The 12,704-nt window shown below is 44.9% G+C and overlaps 1 protein-coding gene across 1 annotated transcript in view; it reads left to right on the forward strand.

The window, feature by feature from the left end:
- The window catches only part of LOC142574246 (sodium-coupled monocarboxylate transporter 2-like), a 180,897-nt gene that overhangs the window by 52,921 nt on the left and 115,272 nt on the right, over positions 1-12,704 (forward strand). The window contains exons 3-5 of the mRNA XM_075683380.1: positions 7,200-7,488; positions 7,890-7,955; positions 9,462-9,513. Of these exons, the coding sequence (XP_075539495.1) occupies positions 7,312-7,488; positions 7,890-7,955; positions 9,462-9,513 (295 nt within the window). The 5' untranslated portion in view covers positions 7,200-7,311. The remainder of the gene's footprint in view (positions 1-7,199; positions 7,489-7,889; positions 7,956-9,461; positions 9,514-12,704) is intronic.

Raw genomic sequence — 12,704 nt, forward strand, 5'->3', positions numbered from 1 at the left:
ACCAACCCATTCTTGTTCTGTAAATTTCTTTCTCGCGATCACGGTCTCCTGTGAGTAATTGACCTAGGTAAACGTATTCCTTCACAGACTTTTGAGGCTCACTGGCTATCTTGAACTCTAGTTCCCTTGTCCGGCTATTGATCATTACCTTTGTCGTCTGCATGTTAATCTCCTAACCCACTCTTACACTCTCTCTGTTAAGGTCTTGCTTAAATCATTTGTTGTAAGTCGTCCCAAGTGTTGCTGAGCAGAACAATCTCATCTGCAAATCGAAGGTTGCTGAGATATTCGCCGTTGATCATCACTCCTAAGCCTTCACAGTTGAATAGCTCAAATACTTCTTCTAAACACAGAGGGAGTAGCATTGGAAAAATAGTGTCTCCTTGTCTGACTCATTTCTTTATAGGTATCTCCCTGCTTTCCTTGTAGAAAATTAAGGTAGCTGTGGAATCTATACAGATATTTTCGAAGGTATTTACGTAAGCGGACCTGTACTCCTTCATTTCATTTTGCCTCTGCGGCGGCTGGGATCTCTACTGAATCAAACGTATTTTCGTAATCTATGAAAGCCTAATACAGAGCCTGGATACATTTTGTCCCAATTATCATGCACAAGGATTAAAAAATGTCCAAATGCCACGTAGGTGAACAAAACAAAAGTAATTCTGTTTGGCGTCGCTTACAGATACTCAGATTTTTTCATTCCACCTATATACATAATTAGTCTTAATCATTCAGCATTTCAAATGTTTCAATTAGTTTAAAAGTGTACATTATAAAAGCGTAGAGCAACACGAGCAAGTCCCGAGAAAGCTTTCTGTTGCTCAATACGCGCTAAATAAAAGTGTTTTTCCGAGTGTAAAAAAACCCGAGAGTGTACGCAAAGTGCCTCGAGCAGCCAGTCGCGCGGCAATTTCGCTGGCATTCGCGGGCTGCTTTCACGCTTGGAAAAAACACTTTTACGTAGCACGTATTGAGTAAGAAAAAGTTGTATGGGAAGGTTATATCTTGCTCGACAATTTTTTCTTAAACATTTCATCCAACTATATTTTTTGAGAAGTTCAATTATTAAGTCTCTAATGGAGACGTACGACTTAACTCGCCTCCAACACCTCACACACGCTTTCTTGGCCTTTGACGCTCCTACAAGTAAAGCACAAAAATCCTTATGGGACTAACCACGGCATCCTCAACCTAAATTTGCAGCTCACTCACAAGTTCTCTAGACCCAAGACATGTCTTGTTAGTTCCATTTTTGCGAACAGTAATTAGGCTATGCGGGACAATTCTCGAAGGTCATGCAAAGCACACAGAGATACCTATAGCTTAGCGCTTCATGTCATCATACTATTTCTAAATTCTTAAAAGCGCCTGAACCCAATTGGCATATACTCGGAACATTCCGAATAACCAGCCATTCACTATTTAAGCAGTTGTCTATTTGAATGCTGTTGGTTTACGTGCCAACATTAAAAAATGCGTGTGTTCTTTTTCCTTTTTTCATCGTTGGTTCAACTGCTCAACGAACATAATTACGTCTGTGAGCACAATTGTTTCTGCACTGTATGCCCTACTGGTGTTCCCTGTGGCAATGGTTGTCTGTTCCAAGAGAAGTGTCGCCTTTATTTCCCACCCCCTCCATCATAATTCTTTCTGTATTGATGGAAAGCACACATTATTACTATTATTATTAAAACAACGATTTGCTTATGAGGGAGGCCGCAGTAAGGGACTCTGGATTAATTTTGGCCAGCAATGGTTTTCAACGTGCCTGCACATGCATGGGACACGGGTGTTTTGCTATTTCGCCCGCCACCATCTCCACAAGCAGTTGGCTACTCCATCAGAAATGTTGGCAAATCGGAAGCCCATAGTTTTAAGATTGAAATCAGTCTGATCATAAAGCACATTGCCAGATTCCTTTTGGTTTATTTATGCTGTACGTGGAACAACGATCAGGGAAGTGGATCCATCAGGGGGAGAGGAAGGGAAAAGAGGAAGCTTACACCTGACGCCTTCTCACTAGCCTTCCCGATAAACGGCGCCTGAAATTGCAGTCCTCCAAGTTCGCTCGACACCAAACTCGGTTTCCAGGGCGGGGACAGCTACTCCACCAATTTTGATTGGGTTTATTGCGTGTGAAATTATTGACCGTGAGCAATACACACTCTCTAAAAACAAAAAGAGTTCCGGGCACTCTCAGACGGAGTATCTGCGTGCCCAATACTTCACTGTCTTTTCGGGAGTAAATCGACCCTCCTTGACAGAGAGTAGGATACCTCCTCCCGACAGAGTTTTGTTACACCACCCGAAGAGAGTGCTGGTACTCTTCCACAGAGTCCTAATACTCTCCCCACAGGCGTAATAGTACTTCCCCAGAGCGAGTAATTCTACTCCTCTAAACCGAGTACTTCTACTCCTCCAAGCCGAGTGTTTCTACTCCCCCTGACAGAGTGCTTGTACCCCTTCAATACAGAGTGCTAGTACTTTTCCCAATGGTGTGAAAGCACGATGTAGATGCATGGTCACGTTTGAAGGGATTCGCAATACTGTAGGGATGTATGTAGGGAATAATTGATTACTTCATAAGCTGCTCCTGCACTGAAACTGCCGACCGTTCGCAATACACACATACACACAAAGCACACTCGCACGGAAAAATAGATACACGCACTCACTAACAGGTCGAAGCACAAGCGAGCACACGCGGACTTACCAACACAAACAAGCACACACATAGCTTCATGCAGTCACGCAAAAATGCTAACACGTGCGCACACGCAGACCCACTTGCATACATGCGCGCCCACGCACGCAAACACAGACTGAAAGCGCTCACAAAATACGTACGCACGCACAGGCACACAGACATACAAAGCGCTCACAAACACGTACGTACACACGGACGCACGCACGCGCGTTCCCACACACACACACACACACACACACACGCGCACACACACACACACACACACACACACACACACACACACACACACACACACACAGTTCGCCCAAAACATGCTGCGAAAACGCTTCCAGCAAGCACCAACAGTAATACGCGACCGCACCAGGCAGGGTCAATATCGCGCCACTGCTTTCGAAAAGCGAAGCCAGTCGTCACTTCTTTTTCTACGCGATACAAAGATGACCCGCGACATTTCACTTAGTAGGAACCCTTTGGGCGACGTTTTAGCGTATCCCCATAGTATGTGGCGTGCATTAATGTCACCCGCTATCACCGCCTTATCCCTGGTGCCCGCTAAATCTTTTGTTGCTGAGAGGATGTGGGGTAGGTCGTCCCCTTTGCTTTTGGGAGGACTGTACAGATTTGTGATTAGTGTGTGTGCCTTACTTCGTTTCTTTGGCATCACACTGATAACTATGGAATTAGTCTCTCCCTCAGTTTGCGCAAGTGTTAATAATTGAGCGTTTATCGACTTGCTCACCAGCGTGGCGACCTTCGAATTTTGAGGATCGCTCAGAGTGTAGTATCCCTGCAGTTTGGCCGGCTTGGCCCCGACCTCCTGCAGACATATCACGTCCGGAGCGATTCCGCAGTTTTTGATAAACTGGTGGAACACTGCCGCTTTCCTGGAGAAGGAGCGGCAGTTCCATTGCCATATCTCTAATTCGCCTGAATTTTGTATTCGTTGTGGTTTACTAGCGTGATTAGCCATGTTTCCCACTCTTATTTTAAGGCCGTGACGTTTCCGTGTCCGAGCCGTCGGATTCTATTACGCAGTGACTTATTTTAGTTTTTGCCGAACCCGCTCCTATCGCAATTGCGCGTTTTTTGGTGGGAACAGCCTTCGAGACTGCCTTAAGCTGTTCCGCCACGAATACCTTGTGTTTCTCGAAGTCCTTCGTGCATAGTTGTTGATATTTCGTTAACCTTTGGGTAACTAACGTCATCATTTCATGCATAAATATTTTCAAGTTTTCAGCGATCATTGTCTGGATCTGTGCTGCTGTTATCTGCGCGTTTTTCGAGATTTGGGTTGTCGGAGACTGAGCGGAGACGGAGTTTATATCTGCGGCCGTTTTTGTTTTGGCTATTTCTTCAGACTGACGCGGCGTTTCCAGCTGTTGCATTGTGCTATTAAAGCGCGCCTCTAACTCTGACATTTGTTTCTCAAGTGATTGTCGTTTGCGTTCTTCTCCTGGGAGCTGTTCTTTTAGTCGCGCATTTTCCTTTTCCAATTTTTGAATACGTTTATCATTTTTACCAGTATTCTGTTTTGGAACAGTGGGAGAAACAACCCTCGCCCAGCTCACCTGTTGTTTTTTAGGCAGTGGCAAATTTGACCGCTGCGAAGCCCTGGAGCTGGAGGGGTCCCTCGAGGGGGTATTGCTCTTCGCTCTGCTTTCGTGTGGAGATCTGGATCTCGATCGGTGCGGGTAGAAGTCCTCCTCTTCCATGGACTCGAACCAGCGCCCCGGTGCCTTTTTGGTGTTCTGTCCCGACCGCTCCCGCAATCGAGACTGGCAAGTCGTCTTCACGCGCTTGGCGGTAATCAGTTTGTTCGGGCACCGACGCGTCTCGTGCCCCGCAGGCCTGCACACGGCGTACTTCACTTCACATTCGTGTCCTTGTGGGGGTGGATTTTCGAGTCCGCAGCCACGGCATATGTTCTTGGGGTTCGGGTTCTTGGGCACATTTGGATTGTTGGCCTGTACTCCGTACACCGCATCTCTACTTCCATGTAGTACACGCATTTGGGCCCGTGCCTCCCGAGAAGGTGAGGAGAGCGGTATTAGACCTTCCTAGCATTCAGGCCCTTTCGATGGTGACTCCTTGGGTCCTGACTCGCAGATGTTGCTGGAGATCTGCTGATTCCGTGTGTGCTGGGAATCTGTGCACCACCCCTTTGTAGCTATCATCCGGATCCGCTACGTACACGTTGAAGGGGTGTTGCTTGCCTCGCAGCTCCATGCACGTGATTCGACGACTGACGGCCGCCACTTCCAGTGGAGGTGTGGAGACGATGATGATATTTCTTCCCTCTCGGATTCGCAGTATGAAATCCCCTCCAGTGATTTTTCGCTGGTTCGGTCCCTTTCCTGTGATTATCGTCCCGGTAGCCCGAATAATCGCTTGTGGTATTTCTGTTCTCAGATATTCCTTGAGCGTTAGTCCTTTGTGGGGCTTCAGTATTATCTTGATGTCATTCTTCGGTAATGGTGGCAGAGGCTTCCCCTTCCTCGGGCGACGACTGATTTGCCCGTCTCCTTTCGCGCCGCCTGCTGATGGCTGTCCGTTTATGTTATTCTTGTTGTTGGGAGCCGTCTCCCTGTCGTTGCGCTTGACAGCCTCTCGCTGTCGCCGCGATAGAACTAACTGCCAGCCGTCCATCGCCTGGTTGTGGGCGGCGATCTCTTGGCTTTTGCTAGTCCCCGCTTCGGAAATTATTCTTGTGTCGCAGTTTTCGTCCGCGTTGTTAACCGTATGCGGGCGTGTTATTTGGAGGTCCATGTCCTCTGATGTAGCCATCTCGTACGCTCGGCAGAAGCGATCCGGTTATTAAGTGGTGAGGCGGTCACTCACGCGCTAAGCCTATCGAGGCCTAACGGGGCTTCCGCCGCTTCGAATTTTCAAAGTCGCGTGGAATGACGAAAAATTCACTCACCGACTTGAACTTGGTCTTGAAACGGATCGTTTGTCGAGTGGAACCCGATAGGATAGTCGAGTCTGGTGCAATTGACGAGTTTTCGGTTAAAACGTCGATAGTCGGCGTAGTCCATATGAATGAGCATGCTCTGCCGGAACTTCTTCGTCTTCCCCAACGAACTTGAACTTTTTATTTAAACAAAAAGAAATAAACGAAAGTTCATCCCCGTTCAGCACCAATGTTAAAATATTCCTGCGAATAAATAGAATATTGGTCTTTGTCAGATGTCATAAGCCTGGCATTAGTCTGGTGTGTCTCAAACACCACTTGTGAAACGTCATAAACACGTGCCCAGTGTGCGCTCCACACTATCTCTGGTTGTGCCACTGCTGAAGCCTTAATTTGAGCATCATATCTGCAAACGTCATGCTCAGTAGGGAAGAAAATATGCTCCTCCAGTTCAACGGATATGACTGGATGTGCCTATAAGAAAGGGCAACAAGGCTTGTTATGGCAAGCTTACGCACATTTCAATAATAACAAGAAAGTTCACTGTAGTCTGCACCTAAGCTTACTAAAAGGCATGAACTTATTTTCATTTATGAGGTGCGCAATATAGGTAATTTTGACAGACTCGACTACTGCTGCAGCTTGAAATCTAGCATTTTACATTCTTGAAGGCATGTAAAAGTTGCAGTTACACCGCAGTTATTAGTTCAGTAGACCAAATATTTGTTCTGTGTAAGACAGGCGACTGGTAAGATTTGACGCGTAGCTTGTTCTCTTGAGTTACTGCTTTATGCTGGCGTGCATATAATAAGGCGAGATTGTCTATCAGCAATTTCTTTGACGTGAAGCCATAAGAGGTTTTTAAAATGGTTCAGAATTGTGTAATCCACCCGCAGTGGTAATGCAGGCTTCTATGTCCCTTACTATGAGTGCAGTCCCCTTGTTTGCTTTGGTATTCAGTATAAGCTTCCTGAGTACTGATGCGGATAAAGGTGTGAGTGTTATGCGAGTGGTCAATGGCCGGCCACAAGCAAAAAACAAAATAAAAACGAAAGTGCACAGGCCCTCACAGCTTAATGGGCCGTGATATAGCAAGCAACTTGCGTGTGATCAACGCGAATCTGAGGCAGAAAAGGCGAGATCACCGGTAGCAGTCACGCATCCGAGCCAGTGGCGCCACGGCGTCCCGACGTAACGTCGCCCACAACTTTCGTTGATTAGCGATTTCCCTGAGGTTGACGACGACGTTCATCACTTTCTTCTTTTCTTGCCAGAATGGCGTTTTCCTGCGTCATGACCCCCAAAACAATTTCTGCTTAAGGTTTTCATCGCCTTGATGCTGCCTCGATCGCCCCGTTTGCATCTCGCAAGAGCATATTGGTTATGGCACGCAATATCTTCTCTGTATATGCTTGCACATTCAGGTCCTGTTGCTGGAGCGACTAATCTCATATTCATATCCCCCAAAACAATAATTGATTCTAACGAGTCGCTATTATACCACAGATATGGTTGGCCTTGTACGCCTCTACTACTTTCCATCTGTATTGTTGTGTGTTTTTTGTTTTTTTATCGTAGAAACTACTTTCATACGTGTCGGCGACAGGTGGCATCCGCCGAGGGTGGCCTGGTGGCTGCGGAGCTGGAGGCGTTCTTAGGAGGTCGCAGCCTTCCGTCCATAGCACTGGCCATGTCCGTTCTGGCTTCAGCAGTGAATGGCATGAACGTGGTGGCTATCGTGGGACACTACTACGCGTACGGCTTCCACCTTTTCTGGACCGTGGCCTGGATTCCCATTACCGCCACTTTCGCGGCGCTAACTGTGGTGCCGCTACTCTACAGCCTACGGGTTTCAACCATATTTCAGGTAGTGTCTCCGTACACTCTGTGACAGACAATACGTGAAGCTTAAATTTCATATAAAAGGCACAAATATGGCAGCTTAATAGACTGGTGGCTGTAAACCGATTACGAACATCAGAAACATGCATAAAAAGGTCATTTATACCTGCCCTTGTCATGTGGTGTTATTTCTAATTCCCTTTTGTCGTTAATTTGCTTATAAAGAAAAATAAATAATTAGGAAGCCTAATATTAGTTTAATTCTGAAGTTTTTCTTCACCACCACTCCGTACAGAATCACTTCCACAATGTTTCTCAATACTATCTAACACTAAATGAGTATAATGCTGGTGATCCGAAATATCGAAGATGACGATGTACTTGTACATCGTATGTATTGATGCTTGCAATGTGATTTATTTTCAGTATCTACGAATGCGCTTCGACAACAAGGTCGGCATCACTGCTTGTATCATCTACTTTTTACTAAGTGTAAGGAAGTTGTATATCATCCTTTACGGCGGCTGGAAGACACTTTATGCACGAAGAACCTTTCGCATGCGCAGCATGATCTAACTCATAATTACGATTGTGTTGATTGGTGCATAAAACTAGAAAACTCCAGAGCAATGCGCAACATAATTACTCCAGGACATGATTGCTTTAGCACAATTGCTAAACTTGAGCTTCTTGCGGTACGGAATTATAAGCTCTGTAGGCTGTTATAATTAACAAGCATTTCAAGTACCACAACTCATTACAGTTTCCTCGCCATCTTCGCTAACATTATCGCCTGCCCATGTGAACATGCCAACTGCGTTCTACCGTGCTTTGCGCATCAGCGCATTTTTGGTTACTACCACATTCAACATCCTCCAGCATCAATTCTTCGAGCATTTCACACTACCTGCAAAAACTGCGTTGCGAAGTTGGTCCCTTGTTCACTACTGTGAATAAAACATGCAAGCCGCAGCAATTGATGCAAGCAGCCATAGGTCACCACTGCTATCGATTACAATTTCGTTGACGGCAGATGCATCGTTACTATCTGAAAAATGTATGTGAATAATGGCCCTTGATCTCCGTGAGTTAAATTATTGCACGTAAGCAACATCAATATATATATATATATATATATATATATATATATATATATATATATATATATATATATATATATATATATATATATATATATATATATATATATATATATATATATATACAGTCTTACAAGAAGAAGCATCCTTACGAAAAAACAAACATCGTTAGTTGCTAGCGCAGACTACCTTCTGCCGCACACCTAGTTACGAAACGAACCATAGTATACGCACTCGGAAATGATTAGGAATTGGTAAAGTGTGGTGTTGCTCGTTAGACCAAGCACATGTTAATTCTTATATCTCGCAAATTTTTATAAAATGCAGCCTGCCAGTGAGCCACATTCTGTATGAACCGTAACAAAATTGGCCGGCAGCCACGTATTTATATACAATTACATGTCACGAGTGCTGCTCAGCATTGGTTAAAATTCATCCTCGGACGCAGTAATTAATTTATTACATTACATTAATTGCCGCATGAGATATCCATTCGTTGCCACTATAGTGTAGGTAAAAAACGAAGCAATCGTCACAGTGATAGTCGATGACGAACAAAGGTTACGTAAGAAATGCTACCTAAATGTGATTCTAACTGAAAATGGCTTTTGCGATGTATGTTTCATTCATGGAGGCCTGCGTTCATTATAAGTTTAAACCGTAATATTTTGATAAGTTTCGCCAGGAATATTTTGTCCCAGTGGGTTTGTGCGCTGTACAAACAAGCCCCGATGGCTATCCTTATCGACTTGTATGCAATAATATTTAAATTCCTAACTTTCCTTTGAACGGTTGAGGTTGCAATCATGACGGTTAGATTTGCTGTAACCTAAATTTAACTTTCCTTTCATGCATTTATTTGATGGCCCCCCTTTTTTTTACATGTAATCTGCTTCAGCAAACCCTCGGTGCCATCGGAATCTACAGCGCTGCCATTGCGATCTCGACAAGTATGTATGCAGTTCCACACGTTCATTTACAAATGAAAAGCAACAGGATAAAAAGTCTACAATATTACACTCTTAAAAATAACTTGTGATGGATTTACCACGTATCGTACCTGCCCCCATATTAGCGTCCTCCGCGGGAAACAAGCTATGTACAGTGCAGAAGCTGTCCATCGCAGATCTGAGTTTTTTTCTTTATATCATCAAGCGAATAATCAGAAACATCTACTTACATTAGCGTTAAATCATAAATAATCATCGAGAATATCTACGAACGTTCAAACTACTTGGTCTTTCATTCAAGATCTCCAAGGTAAGGTGAACTGTGTCTGTCCAATCGCCGAGTTGAAATTTCCATCATTGTCAGAGCTCATGGACTTTCGAAAACTAAGAACGGAGGAAATTGTGCGAGTTTACTTTGTAGATGCGCTTAACTCGACCACCGTTTTGAACCAGCATACTCCAGCAGAAGAAAAAAGATAAACTAGTTGCTGAACGCGCACACTTCACGGAAAGCGCGAAATGAGATAAGGGCAAAACAGGCAAGTACAAAAACGACAATAAGTATAGCTACGACTTGTATATATATATATATATAAGCCACTAAATACTCACGCCTGCATCGGGTACCTCAGTTAAACCACTTTCTTCTCGTTTATTCCATATCGAGCGTCTCGAATCCGGCAATATTGATGCCTTCAGGAAGCATGTGGGGGTTTATTCATCAATTGACCTTACCGAATGCACTTTCCCCTTTACCCTTTACGCAATGCCTCATGACTTTGAGCGTACCGGAATCTCGGAAGAACGGTACCATAATCCTAATTTATAAGAAAGGGGACGCCAAAGACTTGAAAAATTATAGACCGATCAGCTTACTGTCCGTTGCCTCCAAAGCATTTACTAAGGTAATTGCAAATAGAATAAGGAACACCTTAGACTTCCGTCAACCAAAGGGCCAGGCAGGATTCCGTAAAGGCTACTCAACAATAGTCCTTATTAGCACTATCAGTCAGGTGATAGAGAAATGTGCGGAATATAACCAACCCTTATATATAGTTTTCATTGATTACGAGAAAGCGTTTGATTCGGTCGAAACCTCCGCCGTCATGGAGGCATTGCGGAATCAGGATGTAGACGAGCCATATGTAAATATACTGAAATATATTTATAGCGGCTCCGCAGCCACCATAATCCTCCATAAAGAAGGCAACAAAATCATAATAAAGAAAGCCGTCAGGCAGGGAGATACGATCTCTCCAATGCTATTCACATCGTGTTTAGAGGAGGTATTCAGAGACCTGGATTAGGAAGAATTGGGGATAAGATTTAAAGGAGAATACCTTAGTAACTTGCGATTCGCTGATTATATTGCCTTGCTTAGTCACTCAGGGGACCAACTGCAATGCATGCTCACTGACCTGTAGAGGCAAAACCGATGGGTGGGTCTAAAAATTAATCTGCAGAAAACTAAAGTACTGCTTAACAGTCTTGGAAGAGAACGGCAGTTTACGATAGGTAGTGAGGCATTGGAAGTGGTAAGGGAATACATCTACTTAGGACAGGTAGTGACTGCGGATCCGGATCATGAGACTGAAATAATCAGAAGAATAAGAATGGGCTGGGGTGCGTTTGGCAGGCATTCTCAGATCATGAACAGCAAGTTGCCATTATCCCTCAAGAGAAAAATTTATAACAGCTGTGTCTTACGAGTACTCACGTAGGGGGCAGAAACCTGGGGACTTACGAAAAGGGTTTTGCTTAAATTGAGGACGACGCAACGAGCCATGGAAAGGATAATGACAGGTGTATCGTTAACGGATAAGGAAAGAGCAGATTAGGTGAGGGAACAAACGCGAGGTAATGATATCTTAGTTGAAATCAAGAAAAAGAAATGGGCATGGGCAGGGCATGTAATGAGGAGGGAAGATAACCGATGGTCATTAAGGGTTACGAATGGATTCCAAGGGAAGGGAAGCGTAGCAGAGGGCGGCAGATAGTTAGGTGGGCGGATGAGAATAAGAAGTTTGCAGGGACAACATGGCCACCATGAGTACATGACCGGGGTAGTTGGAGAAGTATGGGAGAGGCCTTTGCCCTGCAGTGGGCTTAACCAGGCTGCTGATGATGATGATGCCTTTACTCCAAAAAAATGACGTACTCGTGATCGCATGCAGCAGAAAGGATGTTCGAGATCCGCCGCCAAAGTTGGTGAGTGGTGGCGCTGCCTAACACTCCTAGGGATCTAGTAGGAAACATACATACCTAAGAACTAGATAAGAAAACGCCGCCGCGGTAGCTCAATTCGTAGAGCATCGCACGCGTAATGCGAAGGCGTGGGATCGTTCTCCACCTGCGGCAAGTTGTGTTTTCCCCCATTCTCATTTTCAAATAATTTATCAGTTCTTTATTTCATTTATTAGGCACAAGTAATCTCCCCTATGTTGTCCTTCGCGTCAATGTTTGTTGGCTGCTTATGGCATGACTAATAGAAATTCGGCCGCTCGGGCCTTTCGTCTCGTTTATTACATGACGAGTGTCTCAAATCCGGCAACATTAGTGCCTTCAAGTAGCATGTGTGGGTAGCATGTATGTCTGCCCTCAAAGATGCAAATGAATCTTTGAGGGTAGACAGTCAACAAGGGGCGTCGTGTTCAGTGAATCGCGAAGGATTCTTAGAGCGCAACTCATAGGCGCCCGTTCCTGTAGCGAGCGTCGAAGTATCCGAGCAAACGAGTGCAGCGAACGATGAAAGAGCGAATGTGGAGCGCAGCGCGCGATGAAAAACACGAGGCCGAAAGCTGAGGAGGAGTGTATGCCGAAACCGTGAGAAGGAAAGCGCTGAGCGGGGATGATAGCTACGAGATGGCGCCAGAGTAGCGTGGTTCGTCTTGGAGGTCTCTCTGCGGCGGTCGCTGTGAATTGCGCCCTAGCATCACTTACGCGCTGCTTCTCGCGATCTCTAGATTAGCGAGGCCATCGCGTGATATTTTTCTCGGTTCGCAACGTGTCGCGGGAAACAAGTTCCCCACGGCAGCCGACATATAGCGAAATGAAAACAAGCATAAAGCTGCGCAGAAATTTGGCAGAAACATTATCCTAATCGTCGGTGAATTTCGTTCTTTTGTCCGATGTAATCATGCGTAATCAATATGAATATGCCATAGCAGGTGAAGAGTTTGTGCATCTTTTCT

The sequence above is a fragment of the Dermacentor variabilis genome, chromosome 3 (assembly GCF_050947875.1).
Source record: "Dermacentor variabilis isolate Ectoservices chromosome 3, ASM5094787v1, whole genome shotgun sequence".
NCBI classification, from domain to species: domain Eukaryota; kingdom Metazoa; phylum Arthropoda; class Arachnida; order Ixodida; family Ixodidae; genus Dermacentor; species Dermacentor variabilis.